This window comes from Oncorhynchus nerka, linkage group LG12, assembly GCF_034236695.1.
Source record: "Oncorhynchus nerka isolate Pitt River linkage group LG12, Oner_Uvic_2.0, whole genome shotgun sequence".
In the NCBI taxonomy this organism is placed as follows: Eukaryota; Metazoa; Chordata; class Actinopteri; order Salmoniformes; family Salmonidae; genus Oncorhynchus; species Oncorhynchus nerka.
In genome coordinates, this window is record NC_088407.1 from 3,723,156 (window position 1) to 3,745,119 (window position 21,964).

The window sequence follows — 21,964 nt, forward strand, 5'->3', positions numbered from 1 at the left end:
ATATAGGGAATAGGGCTCTGGTCTATAGTAGTGTACTATATAGGGAATAGGGACCTGGTCAAAAGTAGTGTACTATATAGGGAATAGGGCTCTGGTCTAAAGTAGTGCAATATATAGGGAATAGGGTCTAAAGTAGTGCACTATATAGGGAATAGGGTCTAAAGTAGTGCACTATGGTGTTATTTGGGACACAAACCGGGTTACAGTGTCACGGTGCTGACTTTAGCCCATCGCCTGCAGCAAAAGTCTCTGTCCCGTCCTCTGGCAGAGTACTGTAGGATTTTAGTCACTTCGGTGTAACAGGGGCCTCTGGCTAGGCAGAGTACTGTAGGATTTTAGTCACTTCGGTGTAACAGGGGCCTTGCCGTGCGGCCCTACCAACCCTTCTATGTATTCGTAATGGCCCTTGGCGTGAGTTGGGTTTGTTCCTTCGTTCACGTTGTCACTCCCTTATTTCCCGGTCTAGTGTGGGGCCTTGGATAGACGAGAACTTTATTACTTTTATATAAACTTTTATGTTTATAGATTCTTAGAATTATAGAATTGGTCCTAAATAAAAATGTGTCATTTGTATGCTCTGCTATTTCATTGATGCAGCACCTCTATTGATCAATTTAATCTATCCTGTATGGTATATACTGAATGTTATTTGGCACAGATTAGTTCACCACGACCATAGAGACTGATCTTTGGTATTTTTTGGTGTTGCCCTCGCTAATGGGTTATGTAACGAGTCCAAACTGATCCTAGATCTGGGTCTAACTACCCTACCACCTCTAGGGACTTTACTGAGGCAGGTGTTTCGTTTTATTGTCACTGGGGAAGTTTCGGTTTCGTTTCTTCAGGCTGGCGAGGCTGAGGCGTGGTTACCAGTTATAGGAGATCAGCTGAGTCAGTACGACCAATATCACGGAACACCAAACCACTATAGCCGTGGAGCAGCTGTCAGCTTAATGCAAGAGACATAGTCAATATCTCTCTGCTATCAGTTCATCGATCATTCATCGATCATGTATGAGTTGGAGAAGAGCAATCTACAGAGGTGTAGGGAATACGTGGTTCATATTTTGCGACCGTCTTACGTCAAAGGCTTCATGACAACTTACCTGCACCCAGGTACAGTATGTATAATGTCGCTTTGTTGCTTTAGCTACTAACGGTCGTCTGTTCCTTTACCTTTTATCCTGTTTTAGCTACTAACGATTGTTTTTCTATTTGCTATCCTGTTGTTTTAGCTACTAACTGTAGTCTATACGGTTGTTTTACTATTTGCTATCCTGTTGTTTTAGCTACTAACTGTAGTCTATACGGTTGTTTTACATTTGCTATCCTGTTGTTTTAGCTACTAACTGTAGTCTATACGGTTGTTTTACCATTGTTATCCTGTTTCATATCGACAGACACGGTCAGCTTTTGATTACATGCTTTTGTTCTTATTTCGAATGTAATTCTACAAAACAATGATTTGTTTTCATTTGTGTCTCACGGCCTGTAACGCTGACAAATGGTTTGCATGTAGAGAAATGACTGCCACCGTTGTCCCAGACCCCCCCTGCCAGACCCCCCAGCCAGAACACTTCCCCTTCGCGTGAACGCGCACGCACTCAATTATTCATCGTTGCGACATACGTGATCGCGCACGCACTCAATTCTTCACTGCTGCGACTAGCTTGCTAGTTGAGAAACTGTTAAAGTTAAAGCTGCGTTTCATTTAATTTTTTTATGTCAGTTTTATCGCGGGGGAGGCACTAGTAATGTCTGAAGTTTTCGGTTTGGCTATTTGTTTCAAGTGTATTAGTCTATAAATAAATCTCTTTGCCAAAATTCGTCATCTCTCCCATGTCTTATTGGATTAGTAGTTGTTCTGAAATGTTTATTACTTGCCTACATTGGACTCCCTCCTCAATGGTTTAATTTAACACACATACATCAATTATTAATTTTGGTTGCCTGTCCTGATGTGACGTGTGTTCTATGGAAAGTATTTGACTCTGATGTGTGCCACAGAAAGTACTGGACTCTAAGCTACAAAATTAAGGAAATTAGAAAGGGGGGGTGTTCGGCAAGGCAATTTTATTGCGGAGCATAAAGACAACAAACATTTATTTTAGAAACATTTTGTAATGTTTAAGAAAATAAAGATGATACACAAATATTATCACACACAACATCACAGAAAGTTTAGTTTGTTAACAAACATTAAATAGAAAATCTTTGCATAATAAGTTATAAAATAACAAATCACTTTCTTGGAACAGAGTCCTCTTTTGGGGGGGCAGCATAACCTTTCAAGTTTAGACAGACAGACAGGCACACATACATTACACACCCATACATTCACACATATTACACACACATACATTACACACATATTATACACACACATTATACACACACACATTATACACACACACATTATACACACACATTATACACACACACATTATACACACACATTATACACACACACATTATACACACACACATTATACACACACATTATACACACACATTATACACACACACATTATACACACACACATTATACACACACACATTATACACACACACATTATACACACACATTATACACACACACATTATACACACATTATACACACACATACACACACACATTATACACACACACATTATACACACACATATTATACACACATATTACACACACATACATTACACACATTATACACACACACATTATACACACACACACATACATTACACACACATTATACACACACACATACATTACACACATATTATACACACACGTCTATTCTGTATGTCGTTCTTCTTCCTTAGTTAGACAACAGCACATAAACATGTTTTCTCTCCCCGAGCCACATGTCTTCCTTAGTTAGACAACAGCACATAAACATGTTTTCTGTGGGGGTGCTGGGGGTGTCCTATTGAAGGGGAAGGGATGGTGGAGTTGCTGGGGGTGTCCTATTGAAGGGGAAGGGATGGTGGAGGTGCTGGGGGTGTCCTATTGAAGGGGAAGGGATGGTGGAGGTGCTGGGGGTGTCCTATAGAGGGATGGTGGAGGTGCTGGGGTGTCCTATAGAGGGGGAAGGGATGGTGGAGGTGCTGGGGGTGTCCTATGGAGGGTGGAGGTGCTGGGGGTGTCCTATGGAGGGATGGTGGAGGTGCTGGGGGTGTCCTATAGAGGGATGGTGGAGGTGCTGGGGGTGTCCTATGGAGGGATGGTGGAGGTGCTGGGGGTGTCCTATTGAGGGGGAAGGGATGGTGGAGGTGCTGGGGGTGTCCTATAGAGGGATGGTGGAGGTGCTGGGGGTGTCCTATGGAGGGGGAAGGGATGGTGGAGGTGCTGGGGGTGTCCTATGGAGGGGGAAGGGATGGTGGAGGTGCTGGGGGTGTCCTATTGAGGGATGGTGGAGGTGCTGGGGGTGTCCTATAGAGGGATGGTGGAGGTGCTGGGGGTGTCCTATGGAGGGGGAAGGGATGGTGGAGGTGCTGGGGGTGTCCTATAGAGGGATGGTGGAGGTGCTGGCGGTGTCCTATTGAGGGTGAAGGGATGGTGGAGGTGCTGGCGGTGTCCTATTGAGGGTGAAGGGATGGTGGAGGTGCTGGCGGTGTCCTATTGAGGGTGAAGGGATGGTGGAGGTGCTGGGGGTGTCCTATAGAGGGATGGTGGAGGTGCTGGGGGTGTCCTATAGAGGGATGGTGGAGGTGCTGGGGGTGTCCTATGGAGGGGGAAGGGATGGTGGAGGTGCTGGGGGTGTCCTATAGAGGGATGGTGGAGGTGCTGGGGTGTCCTATTGAGGGATGGTGGAGGTGCTGGGGGTGTCCTATGGAGGGATGGTGGAGGTGCTGGGGGTGTCCTATAGAGGGATGGTGGAGGTGCTGGGGGTGTCCTATTGAGGGTGAAGGGATGGTGGAGGTGCTGGGGGTGTCCTATGGAGGGATGGTGGAGGTGCTGGGGTGTCCTATTGAGGGTGAAGGGATGGTGGAGGTGCTGGGGTGTCCTATAGAGGGATGGTGGAGGTGCTGGGGGTGTCCTATAGAGGGGGAAGGGATGGTGGAGGTGCTGGGGGTGTCCTATGGAGGGTGGAGGTGCTGGGGGTGTCCTATGGAGGGATGGTGGAGGTGCTGGGGGTGTCCTATAGAGGGATGGTGGAGGTGCTGGGGGTGTCCTATGGAGGGATGGTGGAGGTGCTGGGGGTGTCCTATTGAGGGGGAAGGGATGGTGGAGGTGCTGGGGGTGTCCTATAGAGGGATGGTGGAGGTGCTGGGGGTGTCCTATGGGGGGGAAGGGATGGTGGAGGTGCTGGGGGTGTCCTATGGAGGGGGAAGGGATGGTGGAGGTGCTGGGGGTGTCCTATTGAGGGATGGTGGAGGTGCTGGGGGTGTCCTATAGAGGGATGGTGGAGGTGCTGGGGGTGTCCTATGGAGGGGGAAGGGATGGTGGAGGTGCTGGGGGTGTCCTATAGAGGGATGGTGGAGGTGCTGGCGGTGTCCTATTGAGGGTGAAGGGATGGTGGAGGTGCTGGCGGTGTCCTATTGAGGGTGAAGGGATGGTGGAGGTGCTGGCGGTGTCCTATTGAGGGTGAAGGGATGGTGGAGGTGCTGGGGGTGTCCTATAGAGGGATGGTGGAGGTGCTGGGGGTGTCCTATAGAGGGATGGTGGAGGTGCTGGGGGTGTCCTATGGAGGGGGAAGGGATGGTGGAGGTGCTGGGGGTGTCCTATAGAGGGATGGTGGAGGTGCTGGGGTGTCCTATTGAGGGATGGTGGAGGTGCTGGGGGTGTCCTATGGAGGGATGGTGGAGGTGCTGGGGGTGTCCTATAGAGGGATGGTGGAGGTGCTGGGGGTGTCCTATTGAGGGTGAAGGGATGGTGGAGGTGCTGGGGGTGTCCTATGGAGGGATGGTGGAGGTGCTGGGGGTGTCCTATTGAGGGTGAAGGGATGGTGGAGGTGCTGGGGGTGTCCTATTGAGGGATGGTGGAGGTGCTGGGGGTGTCTTATGGAGGGATGGTGGAGGTGATGGGGGTGTCCTATTGAAGGGGAAGGGATGGTGGGGGTGCTGGGGGTGTCCTATTGAAGGGGAAGGGATGGTGGAGGTGCTGGGGGTGTCCTATGGAGGGTTGATGGTGGTGCTGGGGGTGTCCTATTGAGGGATGGTGGAGGTGCTGGGGGTGTCCTATTGAGGGGAAGGGATGGTGGAGGTGCTGGGGGTGTCCTATGGAGGGATGGTGGAGGTGCTGGGGGTGTCCTATAGAGGGATGGTGGAGGTGCTGGGGTGTCCTATAGAGGGATGGTGGAGGTGCTGGGGGTGTCCTATAGAGCGATGGTGGAGGTGCTGGGGTGTCCTATAGAGGGATGGTGGAGGTGCTGGGGGTGTCCTATAGAGGGATGGTGGAGGTGCTGGGGGTGTCCTATAGAGGGATGGTGGAGGTGCTGGGGGTGTCCTATAGAGGGATGGTGGAGGTGCTGGGGGTGTCCTATAGAGGGATGGTGGAGGTGCTGGGGGTGTCCTATAGAGGGATGGTGGAGGTGCTGGGGGTGTCCTATTGAGGGTGAAGGGATGGTGGAGGTGCTGGGGGTGTCCTATAGAGGGATGGTGGAGGTGCTGGGGGTGTCCTAATGAGGGAGCGTTCCAGAGGTTGTGAGCTCTTAGTCGCTAGGCAACCTTTCCTCTTCTTCTTCTGAAATGAACCTTTGGTGTTCCGCGTTCCAGAGGTTGTGAGCTCTTAGTCGCTAGGCAACCTTTCCTCCTCTTCTTCTCCTGTAATGAACCTTTGGTGTTCCGCGTTCCAGAGGTTGCAGAGAGGATCCTATCAGAGGAGAGTAAGTCGGTGACGGCAGCAGCCCAGGTGTTTCTAGACCAGGTGTGTCTCCTGGACGAACTGGGATGGTACCAGGCCCTGCTAGATGCCCTGGAAGCAGAAGGTGTGTGTGTGTGTGTGTGTGTGTCTGTCTGTCTGTCTGTCTGTCTGTCTGTCTGTCTGTCTGTCTGTCTCCTGGACGAACTGGGATGGTACCAGGCCCTGCTTGATATTGTTGCTAATGTTGTTGTCTCTAGACTATAAGGGTCTGTGTGAGGCCCTGAAGGGGTGGGACTTTCAGACCCTGGAGAGCACCAAGCTACACAGAGTGCTTCTGGACCGGATAGAACCCCGCTTCACCAAATTGATCAAACCCAGAGACCTGCTGCTACACCTGGGAGATTGTCTCAGACAGAGAGAGTGTCAAGAGATACTGGCGGTGAGTTATAGAGTCATAATACACTAGTTATATTGTCATAATATACTAGTTATATAGTCATAATATACTAGTTATATAGTCATAATATACTAGTTATATAGTCATAATATACTAGTTATATAGTCATAATACACTAGTTATATAGTATTAATATACTAGTTATATTGTCATAATATATCTACAACAATATAACAGTCAGTCAGCCTCTCTGCTGCTATTATTGTTGTGTTGTAGATAGAGAACCTGAAGGGACCAATAGCAGCAGCAGAGAGGCTGACTGACTGTTATATTGTTGTGTTGTAGAACCTGAAGGGACCAATAGCAGCAGAGAGGCTGACTGACTGTTATATTGTTGTGTTGTAGAACCTGAAGGGACCAATAGCAGCAGAGAGGCGGACTGACTGTTATATTGTTGTGTTGTAGATAGAGAACCTGAAGGGGCCAATAGCAGCAGAGAGGCTGACTGACTGTTATATTGTTGTGTTGTAGAACCTGAAGGGACCAATAGCAGCAGAGAGGCTGACTGACTGTTATATTGTTGTGTTGTAGATAGAGAACCTGAAGGGGCCAATAGCAGCAGAGAGGCTGACTGACTGTTATATTGGTGTGTTGTAGAACCTGAAGGGGCCAATAGCAGCAGAGAGGCTGACTGACTGTTATATTGTTGTAGATAGAGAACCTGAAGGGGCCAATAGCAGCAGAGAGGCTGACTGACTGTTATATTGTTGTGTTGTAGATAGAGAACCTGAAGGGGCCAATAGCAGCAGAGAGGCTGACTGACTGTTATATTGTTGTGTTGTAGATAGAGAACCTGAAGGGGCCAATAGCAGCAGAGAGGCTGACTGACTGTTATATTGTTGTGTTGTAGAACCTGAAGGGACCAATAGCAGCAGAGAGGCTGACTGACTGTTATATTGTTGTGTTGTAGAACCTGAAGGGGCCAATAGCAGCAGAGAGGCTGACTGACTGTTATATTGTTGTAGATAGAGAACCTGAAGGGGCCAATAGCAGCAGAGAGGCTGACTGACTGTTATATTGTTGTGTTGTAGATAGAGAACCTGAAGGGGCCAATAGCAGCAGAGACGCTGACTGACTGTTATATTGTTGTGTTGTAGATAGAGAACCTGAAGGGACCAATAGCAGCAGCAGAGAGGCTGACTGACTGTTATATTGTTGTGTTGTAGAACCTGAAGGGACCAATAGCAGCAGAGAGGCTGTCTGACTGTTATATTGTTGTGTTGTAGAACCTGAAGGGGCCAATAGCAGCAGAGAGGCTGACTGACTGTTATATTGTTGTAGATAGAGAACCTGAAGGGGCCAATAGCAGCAGAGAGGCTGACTGACTGTTATATTGTTGTAGATAGAGAACCTGAAGGGGCCAATAGCAGCAGAGAGGCTGACTGACTGTTATATTGTTGTGTTGTAGAACCTGAAGGGACCAATAGCAGCAGAGAGGCTGACTGACTGTTATATTGTTGTGTTGTAGATAGAGAACCTGAAGGGACCAATAGCAGCAGAGAGGCTGACTGACTGTTATATTGTTGTGTTGTAGAACCTGAAGGGGCCAACAGCAGCAGAGAGGCTGACTGACTGTTATATTGGTGTGTTGTAGAACCTGAAGAGGCCAATAGCAGCAGAGAGGCTGACTGACTGTTATATTGTTGTGTTGTAGAACCTGAAGGGACCAATAGCAGCAGAGAGGCTGACTGACTGTTATATTGTTGTGTTGTAGAACCTGAAGGGACCAATAGCAGCAGAGAGGCTGACTGACTGTTATATTGTTGTAGATAGAGAACCTGAAGGGGCCAATAGCAGCAGAGAGGCTGACTGACTGTTATATTGTTGTAGATAGAGAACCTGAAGGGGCCAATAGCAGCAGAGAGGCTGACTGACTGTTATATTGTTGTAGATAGAGACCCTGAAGGGGCCAATAGCAGCAGAGAGGCTGACTGACTGTTATATTGTTGTGTTGTAGATAGAGAACCTGAAGGGGCCAATAGCAGCAGAGAGGCTGACTGACTGTTATATTGTTTTGCTGTAGATAGAGAACCTGAAGGGACCAATAGCAGCAGAGAGGCTGACTGACTGTTATATTGTTGTGTTGTAGAACCTGAAGGGACCAATAGCAGCAGCAGAGAGGCTGACTGACTGTTATATTGTTGTGTTGTAGATAGAGAACCTGAAGGGACCAATAGCAGCAGCAGAGAGGCTGACTGACTGTTATATTGTTGTGTTGTAGAACCTGAAGGGACCAATAGCAGCAGAGAGGCTGACTGACTGTTATATTGTTGTGTTGTAGAACCTGAAGGGGCCAATAGCAGCAGAGAGGCTGACTGACTGTTATATTGTTGTAGATAGAGAACCTGAAGGGGCCAATAGCAGCAGAGAGGCTGACTGACTGTTATATTGTTGTGTTGTAGATAGAGAACCTGAAGGGGCCAATAGCAGCAGAGACGCTGACTGACTGTTATATTGTTGTGTTGTAGATAGAGAACCTGAAGGGACCAATAGCAGCAGAGAGGCTGACTGACTGTTATATTGTTGTGTTGTAGAACCTGAAGGGACCAATAGCAGCAGAGAGGCTGACTGACTGTTATATTGTTGTGTTGTAGAACCTGAAGGGGCCAATAGCAGCAGAGAGGCTGACTGACTGTTATATTGTTGTAGATAGAGAACCTGAAGGGGCCAATAGCAGCAGAGAGGCTGACTGACTGTTATATTGTTGTATATAGAGAACCTGAAGGGGCCAATAGCAGCAGAGAGGCTGACTGACTGTTATATTGTTGTGTTGTAGAACCTGAAGGGACCAATAGCAGCAGAGAGGCTGACTGACTGTTATATTGTTGTGTTGTAGATAGAGAACCTGAAGGGACCAATAGCAGCAGAGAGGCTGACTGACTGTTATATTGTTGTGTTGTAGAACCTGAAGGGGCCAATAGCAGCAGAGAGGCTGACTGACTGTTATATTGGTGTGTTGTAGAACCTGAAGAGGCCAATAGCAGCAGAGAGGCTGACTGACTGTTATATTGTTGTGTTGTAGAACCTGAAGGGACCAATAGCAGCAGAGAGGCTGACTGACTGTTATATTGTTGTGTTGTAGATAGAGAACCTGAAGGGGCCAATAGCAGCAGAGAGGCTGACTGACTGTTATATTGTTGTGTTGTAGAACCTGAAGGGACCAATAGCAGCAGAGAGGCTGACTGACTGTTATATTGTTGTAGATAGAGAACCTGAAGGGGCCAATAGCAGCAGAGAGGCTGACTGACTGTTATATTGTTGTAGATAGAGAACCTGAAGGGGCCAATAGCAGCAGAGAGGCTGACTGACTGTTATATTGTTGTAGATAGAGACCCTGAAGGGGCCAATAGCAGCAGAGAGGCTGACTGACTGTTATATTGTTGTGTTGTAGATAGAGAACCTGAAGGGGCCAATAGCAGCAGAGAGGCTGACTGACTGTTATATTGTTTTGCTGTAGATAGAGAACCTGAAGGGACCAATAGCAGCAGAGAGGCTGACTGACTGTTATATTGTTGTGTTGTAGAACCTGAAGGGACCAATAGCAGCAGCAGAGAGGCTGACTGACTGTAATATTGTTGTGTTGTAGATAGAGAACCTGAAGGGACCAATAGCAGCAGCAGAGAGGCTGACTGACTGTTATATTGTTGTGTTGTAGAACCTGAAGGGGCCAATAGCAGCAGAGAGGCTGACTGACTGTTATATTGTTGTAGATAGAGAACCTGAAGGGGCCAATAGCAGCAGAGATGCTGACTGACTGTTATATTGTTGTAGATAGAGAACCTGAAGGGGCCAATAGCAGCAGAGAGGCTGACTGACTGTTATATTGTTGTGTTGTAGAACCTGAAGGGGCCAATAGCAGCAGAGAGGCTGACTGACTGTTATATTGGTGTGTTGTAGAACCTGAAGGGGCCAATAGCAGCAGAGAGGCTGACTGACTGTTATATTGGTGTGTTGTAGATAGAGAACCTGAAGGGACCAATAGCAGCAGAGAGGCTGACTGACTGTTATATTGTTGTGTTGTAGATAGAGAACCTGAAGGGGCCAATAGCAGCAGAGAGGCTGACTGACTGTTATATTGTTGTGTTGTAGAACCTGAAGGGACCAATAGCAGCAGAGAGGCTGACTGACTGTTATATTGTTGTGTTGTAGAACCTGAAGGGACCAATAGCAGCAGAGAGGCTGACTGACTGTTATATTGTTGTAGATAGAGAACCTGAAGGGGCCAATAGCAGCAGAGAGGCTGACTGACTGTTATATTGTTGTAGATAGAGAACCTGAAGGGGCCAATAGCAGCAGAGATGCTGACTGACTGTTATATTGTTGCAGATAGAGAACCTGAAGGGGCCAATAGCAGCAGAGAGGCTGACTGACTGTTATATTGTTGTGTTGTAGAACCTGAAGGGGCCAATAGCAGCAGAGAGGCTGACTGACTGTTATATTGTTGTGTTGTAGAACCTGAAGGGGCCAATAGCAGCAGAGAGGCTGACTGACTGTTATATTGTTGTGTTGTAGATAGAGAACCTGAAGGGACCAATAGCAGCAGAGAGGCTGACTGACTGTTATATTGTTGTGTTGTAGATAGAGAACCTGAAGGGGCCAATAGCAGCAGAGAGGCTGACTGACTGTTATATTGTTGTGTTGTAGAACCTGAAGGGGCCAATAGCAGCAGAGAGGCTGACTGACTGTTATATTGTTGTGTTGTAGATAGAGAACCTGAAGGGACCAATAGCAGCAGAGAGGCTGACTGACTGTTATATTGTTGTGTTGTAGAACCTGAAGGGACCAATAGCAGCAGAGAGGCTGACTGACTGTTATATTGGTGTGTTGTAGAACCTGAAGGGGCCAATAGCAGCAGAGAGGCTGACTGACTGTTATATTGGTGTGTTGTAGATAGAGAACCTGAAGGGACCAATAGCAGCAGAGAGGCTGACTGACTGTTATATTGTTGTGTTGTAGATAGAGAACCTGAAGGGGCCAATAGCAGCAGAGAGGCTGACTGACTGTTATATTGTTGTGTTGTAGAACCTGAAGGGGCCAATAGCAGCAGAGAGGCTGACTGACTGTTATATTGTTGTAGATAGAGAACCTGAAGGGGCCAATAGCAGCAGAGAGGCTGACTGACTGTTATATTGGTGTGTTGTAGAACCTGAAGGGGCCAATAGCAGCAGAGAGGCTGACTGACTGTTATATTGTTGTGTTGTAGATAGAGAACCCGAAGGGACCAATAGCAGCAGAGAGGCTGACTGACTGTTATATTGTTGTGTTGTAGAACCTGAAGGGACCAATAGCAGCAGAGAGGCTGACTGACTGTTATATTGTTGTGTTGTAGATAGAGAACCCGAAGGGACCAATAGCAGCAGAGAGGCTGACTGACTGTTATATTGTTGTGTTGTAGAACCTGAAGGGGCCAATAGCAGCAGAGAGGCTGACTGACTGTTATATTGTTGTAGATAGAGAACCTGAAGGGGCCAATAGCAGCAGAGAGGCTGACTGACTGTTATATTGGTGTGTTGTAGAACCTGAAGGGGCCAATAGCAGCAGAGAGGCTGACTGACTGTTATATTGTTGTAGATAGAGAACCTGAAGGGGCCAATAGCAGCAGAGAGGCTGACTGACTGTTATATTGTTGTAGATAGAGAACCTGAAGGGGCCAATAGCAGCAGAGAGGCTGACTGACTGTTATATTGGTGTGTTGTAGAACCTGAAGGGGCCAATAGCAGCAGAGAGGCTGACTGACTGTTATATTGTTGTGTTGTAGAACCTGAAGGGACCAATAGCAGCAGAGAGGCTGACTGACTGTTATATTGTTGTGTTGTAGATAGAGAACCTGAAGGGGCCAATAGCAGCAGAGAGGCTGACTGACTGTTATATTGTTGTGTTGTAGAACCTGAAGGGGCCAATAGCAGCAGAGAGGCTGACTGACTGTTATATTGTTGTAGATAGAGAACCTGAAGGGGCCAATAGCAGCAGAGAGGCTGACTGACTGTTATATTGTTGTAGATAGAGAACCTGAAGGGGCCAATAGCAGCAGAGAGGCTGACTGACTGTTATATTGTTGTGTTGTAGATAGAGAACCTGAAGGGGCCAATAGCAGCAGAGAGGCTGACTGACTGTTATATTGTTTTGCTGTAGATAGAGAACCTGAAGGGACCAATAGCAGCAGAGAGGCTGACTGACTGTTATATTGTTGTGTTGTAGAACCTGAAGGGACCAATAGCAGCAGAGAGGCTGACTGACTGTTATATTGGTGTGTTGTAGAACCTGAAGGGGCCAATAGCAGCAGAGAGGCTGACTGACTGTTATATTGTTGTGTTGTAGAACCTGAAGGGGCCAATAGCAGCAGAGAGGCTGACTGACTGTTATATTGTTGTAGATAGAGAACCTGAAGGGGCCAATAGCAGCAGAGAGGCTGACTGACTGTTATATTGTTGTAGATAGAGAACCTGAAGGGGCCAATAGCAGCAGAGAGGCTGACTGACTGTTATATTGTTGTGTTGTAGAACCTGAAGGGGCCAATAGCAGCAGAGAGGCTGACTGACTGTTATATTGTTGTGTTGTAGAACCTGAAGGGGCCAATAGCAGCAGAGAGGCTGACTGACTGTTATATTGTTGTAGATAGAGAACCTGAAGGGGCCAATAGCAGCAGAGAGGCTGACTGACTGTTATATTGTTGTGTTGTAGAACCTGAAGGGGCCAATAGCAGCAGAGAGGCTGACTGACTGTTATATTGTTGTGTTGTAGATAGAGAACCTGAAGGGACCAATAGCAGCAGAGAGGCTGACTGACTGTTATATTGTTGTGTTGTAGATAGAGAACCTGAAGGGACCAATAGCAGCAGAGAGGCTGACTGACTGTTATATTGTTGTGTTGTAGAACCTGAAGCGGCCAATAGCAGCAGAGAGGCTGACTGACTGTTATATTGTTGTGTTGTAGAACCTGAAGGGGCCAATAGCAGCAGAGAGGCTGACTGACTGTTATATTGTTGTGTTGTAGAACCTGAAGGGGCCAATAGCAGCAGAGAGGCTGACTGACTGTTATATTGTTGTAGATAGAGAACCTGAAGGGGCCAATAGCAGCAGAGAGGCTGACTGACTGTTATATTGTTGTAGATAGAGAACCTGAAGGGGCCAATAGCAGCAGAGAGGCTGACTGACTGTTATATTGGTGTGTTGTAGAACCTGAAGTGGCCAATAGCAGCAGAGAGGCTGACTGACTGTTATATTGTTGTGTTGTAGATAGAGAACCCGAAGGGACCAATAGCAGCAGAGAGGCTGACTGACTGTTATATTGTTGTGTTGTAGAACCTGAAGGGACCAATAGCAGCAGAGAGGCTGACTGACTGTTATATTGTTGTGTTGTAGATAGAGAACCCGAAGGGACCAATAGCAGCAGAGAGGCTGACTGACTGTTATATTGTTGTGTTGTAGAACCTGAAGGGGCCAATAGCAGCAGAGAGGCTGACTGACTGTTATATTGTTGTAGATAGAGAACCTGAAGGGGCCAATAGCAGCAGAGAGGCTGACTGACTGTTATATTGTTGTAGATAGAGAACCTGAAGGGGCCAATAGCAGCAGAGAGGCTGACTGACTGTTATATTGTTGTGTTGTAGATAGAGAACCTGAAGGGGCCAATAGCAGCAGAGAGGCTGACTGACTGTTATATTGTTGTGTTGTAGATAGAGAACCTGAAGGGACCAATAGCAGCAGCAGAGAGGCTGACTGACTGTTATATTGTTGTGTTGTAGAACCTGAAGGGGCCAATAGCAGCAGAGAGGCTGACTGACTGTTATATTGTTGTAGATAGAGAACCTGAAGGGGCCAATAGCAGCAGAGAGGCTGACTGACTGTTATATTGTTGTATATAGAGAACCTGAAGGGGCCAATAGCAGCAGAGAGGCTGACTGACTGTTATATTGTTGTGTTGTAGATAGAGAACCTGAAGGGGCCAATAGCAGCAGAGAGGCTGACTGACTGTTATATTGTTGTAGATAGAGAACCTGAAGGGGCCAATAGCAGCAGAGAAGCTGACTGACTGTTATATTGTTGTGTTGTAGAACCTGAAGGGGCCAATAGCAGCAGAGAGGCTGACTGACTGTTATATTGTTGTGTTGTAGAACCTGAAGGGGCCAATAGCAGCAGAGAGGCTGACTGAATGTTATATTGTTGTGTTGTAGATAGTGAACCTGAAGGGACCAATAGCAGCAGAGAGGCTGACTGACTGTTTTATTGTTGTGTTGTAGAACCTGAAGGGGCCAATAGCAGCAGAGAGGCTGACTGACTGTTATATTGTTGTGTTGTAGATAGAGAACCCGAAGGGACCAATAGCAGCAGAGAGGCTGACTGACTATTATATTGTTGTGTTGTAGAACCTGAAGGGGCCAATAGCAGCAGAGAGGCTGACTGACTGTTATATTGTTGTAGATAGAGAACCTGAAGGGGCCAATAGCAGCAGAGAGGCTGACTGACTGTTATATTGTTGTAGATAGAGAACCTGAAGGGGCCAATAGCAGCAGAGAGGCTGACTGACTGTTATATTGTTGTGTTGTAGATAGAGAACCTGAAGGGGCCAATAGCAGCAGAGAGGCTGACTGACTGTTATATTGTTGTGTTGTAGATAGAGAACCTGAAGGGACCAATAGCAGCAGCAGAGAGGCTGACTGACTGTTATATTGTTGTGTTGTAGAACCTGAAGGGGCCAATAGCAGCAGAGAGGCTGACTGACTGTTATATTGTTGTGTTGTAGAACCTGAAGGGGCCAATAGCAGCAGAGAGGCTGACTGAATGTTATATTGTTGTGTTGTAGATAGTGAACCTGAAGGGACCAATAGCAGCAGAGAGGCTGACTGACTGTTTTATTGTTGTGTTGTAGAACCTGAAGGGGCCAATAGCAGCAGAGAGGCTGACTGACTGTTATATTGTTGTGTTGTAGATAGAGAACCCGAAGGGACCAATAGCAGCAGAGAGGCTGACTGACTGTTATATTGTTGTGTTGTAGAACCTGAAGGGGCCAATAGCAGCAGAGAGGCTGACTGACTGTTATATTGTTGTAGATAGAGAACCTGAAGGGGCCAATAGCAGCAGAGAGGCTGACTGACTGTTATATTGTTGTAGATAGAGAACCTGAAGGGGCCAATAGCAGCAGAGAGGCTGACTGACTGTTATATTGTTGTGTTGTAGATAGAGAACCTGAAGGGGCCAATAGCAGCAGAGAGGCTGACTGACTGTTATATTGTTGTGTTGTAGATAGAGAACCTGAAGGGACCAATAGCAGCAGCAGAGAGGCTGACTGACTGTTATATTGTTGTGTTGTAGAACCTGAAGGGGCCAATAGCAGCAGAGAGGCTGACTGACTGTTATATTGTTGTAGATAGAGAACCTGAAGGGGCCAATAGCAGCAGAGAGGCTGACTGACTGTTATATTGTTGTAGATAGAGAACCTGAAGGGGCCAATAGCAGCAGAGAGGCTGACTGACTGTTATATTGTTGTGTTGTAGATAGAGAACCTGAAGGGGCCAATAGCAGCAGAGAGGCTGACTGACTGTTTTATTGTTGTGTTGTAGAACCTGAAGGGGCCAATAGCAGCAGAGAGGCTGACTGACTGTTATATTGTTGTGTTGTAGATAGAGAACCCGAAGGGACCAATAGCAGCAGAGAGGCTGACTGACTGTTATATTGTTGTGTTGTAGAACCTGAAGGGGCCAATAGCAGCAGAGAGGCTGACTGACTGTTATATTGTTGTAGATAGAGAACCTGAAGGGGCCAATAGCAGCAGAGAGGCTGACTGACTGTTATATTGTTGTAGATAGAGAACCTGAAGGGGCCAATAGCAGCAGAGAGGCTGACTGACTGTTATATTGTTGTGTTGTAGATAGAGAACCTGAAGGGGCCAATAGCAGCAGAGAGGCTGACTGACTGTTATATTGTTGTAGATAGAGAACCTGAAGGGGCCAATAGCAGCAGAGAGGCTGACTGACTGTTATATTGTTGTGTTGTAGAACCTGAAGGGGCCAATAGCAGCAGAGAGGCTGACTGACTGTTATATTGTTGTGTTGTAGAACCTGAAGGGGCCAATAGCAGCAGAGAGGCTGACTGAATGTTATATTGTTGTGTTGTAGATAGTGAACCTGAAGGGACCAATAGCAGCAGAGAGGCTGACTGACTGTTTTATTGTTGTGTTGTAGAACCTGAAGGGGCCAATAGCAGCAGAGAGGCTGACTGACTGTTATATTGTTGTGTTGTAGATAGAGAACCTGAAGGGGCCAATAGCAGCAGCAGAGAGGCTGACTGACTGTTATAGTGTTGTGTTGTAGATAGAGAACCTGAAGGGACCAATAGCAGCAGCAGAGAGGCTGACTGACTGTTATATTGTTGTGTTGTAGAACCTGAAGGGGCCAATAGCAGCAGAGAGGCTGACTGACTGTTATATTGTTGTAGATAGAGAACCTGAAGGGGCCAATAGCAGCAGAGAGGCTGACTGACTGTTATATTGTTGTAGATAGAGAACCTGAAGGGACCAATAGCAGCAGAGAGGCTGACTGACTGTTATATTGTTGTGTTGTAGAACCTGAAGGGGCCAATAGCAGCAGAGAGGCTGACTGACTGTTATATTGTTGTGTTGTAGATAGAGAACCTGAAGGGGCCAATAGCAGCAGCAGAGAGGCTGACTGACTGTTATATTGTTGTGTTGTAGAACCTGAAGGGGCCAATAGCAGCAGAGAGGCTGACTGACTGTTATATTGTTGTAGATAGAGAACCTGAAGGGGCCAATAGCAGCAGAGAGGCTGACTGACTGTTATATTGTTGTAGATAGAGAACCTGAAGGGACCAATAGCAGCAGAGAGGCTGACTGACTGTTATATTGTTGTGTTGTAGAACCTGAAGGGGCCAATAGCAGCAGAGAGGCTGACTGACTGTTATATTGTTGTGTTGTAGATAGAGAACCTGAAGGGACCAATAGCAGCAGCAGAGAGGCTGACTGACTGTTTTATTGTTGTGTTGTAGAACCTGAAGGGGCCAATAGCAGCAGAGAGGCTGACTGACTGTTATATTGTGTGTTGTAGATAGAGAACCCGAAGGGACCAATAGCAGCAGAGAGGCTGACTAGTTATATTGTTGTGTTGTAGAACCTGAAGGGGCCAATAGCAGCAGAGAGGCTGACTGACTGTTATATTGTTGTAGATAGAGAACCTGAAGGGGCCAATAGCAGCAGAGAGGCTGACTGACTGTTATATTGTTGTAGATAGAGAACCTGAAGGGGCCAATAGCAGAACCAGAGAGGCTGACTGACTGTTATATTGTTGTGTTGTAGATAGAGAACCTGAAGGGGCCAATAGCAGCAGAGAGGCTGACTGACTGTTATATTGTTGTGTTGTAGATAGAGAACCTGAAGGGACCAATAGCAGCAGCAGAGAGGCTGACTGACTGTTATATTGTTGTGTTGTAGAACCTGAAGGGGCCAATAGCAGCAGAGAGGCTGACTGACTGTTATATTGTTGTAGATAGAGAACCTGAAGGGGCCAATAGCAGCAGAGAGGCTGACTGACTGTTATATTGTTGTAGATAGAGAACCTGAAGGGGCCAATAGCAGCAGAGAGGCTGACTGACTGTTATATTGTTGTGTTGTAGATAGAGAACCTGAAGGGGCCAATAGCAGCAGAGAGGCTGACTGACTGTTATATTGTTGTGTTGTAGATAGAGAACCTGAAGGGACCAATAGCAGCAGCAGAGAGGCTGACTGACTGTTATATTGTTGTGTTGTAGAACCTGAAGGGGCCAATAGCAGCAGAGAGGCTGACTGACTGTTATATTGTTGTAGATAGAGAACCTGAAGGGGCCAATAGCAGCAGAGAGGCTGACTGACTGTTATATTGTTGTAGATAGAGAACCTGAAGGGGCCAATAGCAGCAGAGAGGCTGACTGACTGTTATATTGTTGTGTTGTAGATAGAGAACCTGAAGGGGCCAATAGCAGCAGCAGAGAGGCTGACTGACTGTTATATTGTTGTGTTGTAGAACCTGAAGGGGCCAATAGCAGCAGAGAGGCTGACTGACTGTTATATTGTTGTAGATAGAGAACCTGAAGGGGCCAATAGCAGCAGAGAGGCTGACTGACTGTTATATTGTTGTAGATAGAGAACCTGAAGGGACCAATAGCAGCAGAGAGGCTGACTGACTGTTATATTGTTGTGTTGTAGAACCTGAAGGGGCCAATAGCAGCAGAGAGGCTGACTGACTGTTATATTGTTGTGTTGTAGATAGAGAACCTGAAGGGACCAATAGCAGCAGCAGAGAGGCTGACTGACTGTTTTATTGTTGTGTTGTAGAACCTGAAGGGGCCAATAGCAGCAGAGAGGCTGACTGACTGTTATATTGTTGTGTTGTAGATAGAGAACCCGAAGGGACCAATAGCAGCAGAGAGGCTGACTGACTGTTATATTGTTGTGTTGTAGAACCTGAAGGGGCCAATAGCAGCAGAGAGGCTGACTGACTGTTATATTGTTGTAGATAGAGAACCTGAAGGGGCCAATAGCAGCAGAGAGGCTGACTGACTGTTATATTGTTGTAGATAGAGAACCTGAAGGGGCCAATAGCAGCAGAGAGGCTGACTGACTGTTATATTGTTGTGTTGTAGATAGAGAACCTGAAGGGGCCAATAGCAGCAGAGAGGCTGACTGACTGTTATATTGTTGTGTTGTAGATAGAGAACCTGAAGGGACCAATAGCAGCAGCAGAGAGGCTGACTGACTGTTATATTGTTGTGTTGTAGAACCTGAAGGGGCCAATAGCAGCAAAGAGGCTGACTGACTGTTATATTGTTGTAGATAGAGAACCTGAAGGGGCCAATAGCAGCAGAGAGGCTGACTGACTGTTATATTGTTGTAGATAGAGAACCTGAAGGGGCCAATAGCAGCAGAGAGGCTGACTGACTGTTATATTGTTGTAGATAGAGAACCTGAAGGGGCCAATAGCAGCAGAGAGGCTGACTGACTGTTATATTGTTGTGTTGTAGATAGAGAACCTGAAGGGGCCAATAGCAGCAGAGAGGCTGACTGACTGTTATATTGTTGTAGATAGAGAACCTGAAGGGGCCAATAGCAGCAGAGAGGCTGACTGACTGTTATATTGTTGTGTTGTAGAACCTGAAGGGGCCAATAGCAGCAGAGAGGCTGACTGACTGTTATATTGTTGTGTTGTAGAACCTGAAGGGGCCAATAGCAGCAGAGAGGCTGACTGAATGTTATATTGTTGTGTTGTAGATAGTGAACCTGAAGGGACCAATAGCAGCAGAGAGGCTGACTGACTGTTATATTGTTGTGTTGTAGATAGAGAACCTGAAGGGGCCAATAGCAGCAGCAGAGAGGCTGACTGACTGTTATAGTGTTGTGTTGTAGATAGAGAACCTGAAGGGACCAATAGCAGCAGAGAGGCTGACTGACTGTTATATTGTTGTGTTGTAGATAGAGAACCTGAAGGGGCCAATAGCAGCAGAGAGGCTGACTGACTGTTATATTGTTGTGTTGTAGATAGAGAACCTGAAGGGACCAATAGCAGCAGCAGAGAGGCTGACTGACTGTTATATTGTTGTGTTGTAGAACCTGAAGGGGCCAATAGCAGCAGAGAGGCTGACTGACTGTTATATTGTTGTAGATAGAGAACCTGAAGGGGCCAATAGCAGCAGAGAGGCTGACTGACTGTTATATTGTTGTAGATAGAGAACCTGAAGGGGCCAATAGCAGCAGAGAGGCTGACTGACTGTTATATTGTTGTGTTGTAGATAGAGAACCTGAAGGGGCCAATAGCAGCAGAGAGGCTGACTGACTGTTATATTGTTGTAGATAGAGAACCTGAAGGGGCCAATAGCAGCAGAGAGGCTGACTGACTGTTATATTGTTGTGTTGTAGAACCTGAAGGGGCCAATAGCAGCAGAGAGGCTGACTGACTGTTATATTGTTGTGTTGTAGAACCTGAAGGGGCCAATAGCAGCAGAGAGGCTGACTGAATGTTATATTGTTGTGTTGTAGATAGTGAACCTGAAGGGACCAATAGCAGCAGAGAGGCTGACTGACTGTTTTATTGTTGTGTTGTAGAACCTGAAGGGGCCAATAGCAGCAGAGAGGCTGACTGACTGTTATATTGTTGTGTTGTAGATAGAGAACCTGAAGGGGCCAATAGCAGCAGCAGAGAGGCTGACTGACTGTTATAGTGTTGTGTTGTAGATAGAGAACCTGAAGGGACCAATAGCAGCAGCAGAGAGGCTGACTGACTGTTATATTGTTGTGTTGTAGAACCTGAAGGGGCCAATAGCAGCAGAGAGGCTGACTGACTGTTATATTGTTGTAGATAGAGAACCTGAAGGGGCCAATAGCAGCAGAGAGGCTGACTGACTGTTATATTGTTGTAGATAGAGAACCTGAAGGGGCCAATAGCAGCAGAGAGGCTGACTGACTGTTATATTGTTGTGTTGTAGAACCTGAAGGGGCCAATAGCAGCAGAGAGGCTGACTGAATGTTATATTGTTGTGTTGTAGATAGTGAACCTGAAGGGACCAATAGCAGCAGAGAGGCTGACTGACTGTTTTATTGTTGTGTTGTAGAACCTGAAGGGGCCAATAGCAGCAGAGAGGCTGACTGACTGTTATATTGTTGTGTTGTAGATAGAGAACCTGAAGGGGCCAATAGCAGCAGCAGAGAGGCTGACTGACTGTTATAGTGTTGTGTTGTAGATAGAGAACCTGAAGGGACCAATAGCAGCAGCAGAGAGGCTGACTGACTGTTATATTGTTGTGTTGTAGAACCTGAAGGGGCCAATAGCAGCAGAGAGGCTGACTGACTGTTATATTGTTGTAGATAGAGAACCTGAAGGGGCCAATAGCAGCAGAGAGGCTGACTGACTGTTATATTGTTGTAGATAGAGAACCTGAAGGGACCAATAGCAGCAGAGAGGCTGACTGACTGTTATATTGTTGTGTTGTAGAACCTGAAGGGGCCAATAGCAGCAGAGAGGCTGACTGACTGTTATATTGTTGTGTTGTAGATAGAGAACCTGAAGGGGCCAATAGCAGCAGCAGAGAGGCTGACTGACTGTCTGAAGAGAAGTGATAAACAAAACTGGTTCAAACTGCTGAAGTCGGCGCTGTTCTCCTGTGAACTGACTGATGCCCTGCAGCTACTGGAACCTGACGCAGGTAGGACACACACACACACACACACACACACACACACACACACACACACACACACACACACACACACACACACAGTCCCCAAGTCCAGAGCGAATTCACGGGAAACCCTTTATACAGAGCCGTGATCACATGGAACTCCCGGTCCTTACTCAAGCAAACAGCAAAATGACCTGTTGAATAGACAGATTAAACATCAACTCATGGAATCTGAGAGCACACGTACACACTCTAACAGACACACTCTAACAGACACACTCTAACAGACACACTCTAACAGACACACTCTAACAGACACACTATAACAGACACACTATAACAGACACTCTAACAGACACACTCTAACAGACACACTCTAACAGACACACTAACAGACACTCTCTAACAGACACACTCTAACAGACACACTCTAACAGACACACTCTAACAGACACACTCTAACAGACACACTCTAACAGACACACTCTAACAGACACTCTAACAGACACACAGACACACACTAACAGACACTCTCTAACAGAC

General features: G+C 46.8%; 1 protein-coding gene across 1 annotated transcript in view; it reads left to right on the plus strand.

The window, feature by feature from the left end:
* Window positions 1-887: 887 nt before the first annotated feature.
* Window positions 888-21,964, plus strand: part of rigi (RNA sensor RIG-I) — a 67,085-nt gene continuing 46,008 nt past the window's right edge. Inside the window, exons 1-4 of the mRNA XM_065025145.1 lie at window positions 888-1,116; window positions 5,799-5,930; window positions 6,064-6,245; window positions 21,295-21,445. Of these exons, the coding sequence (XP_064881217.1) occupies window positions 1,011-1,116; window positions 5,799-5,930; window positions 6,064-6,245; window positions 21,295-21,445 (571 nt within the window). The 5' untranslated portion in view covers window positions 888-1,010. The remainder of the gene's footprint in view (window positions 1,117-5,798; window positions 5,931-6,063; window positions 6,246-21,294; window positions 21,446-21,964) is intronic.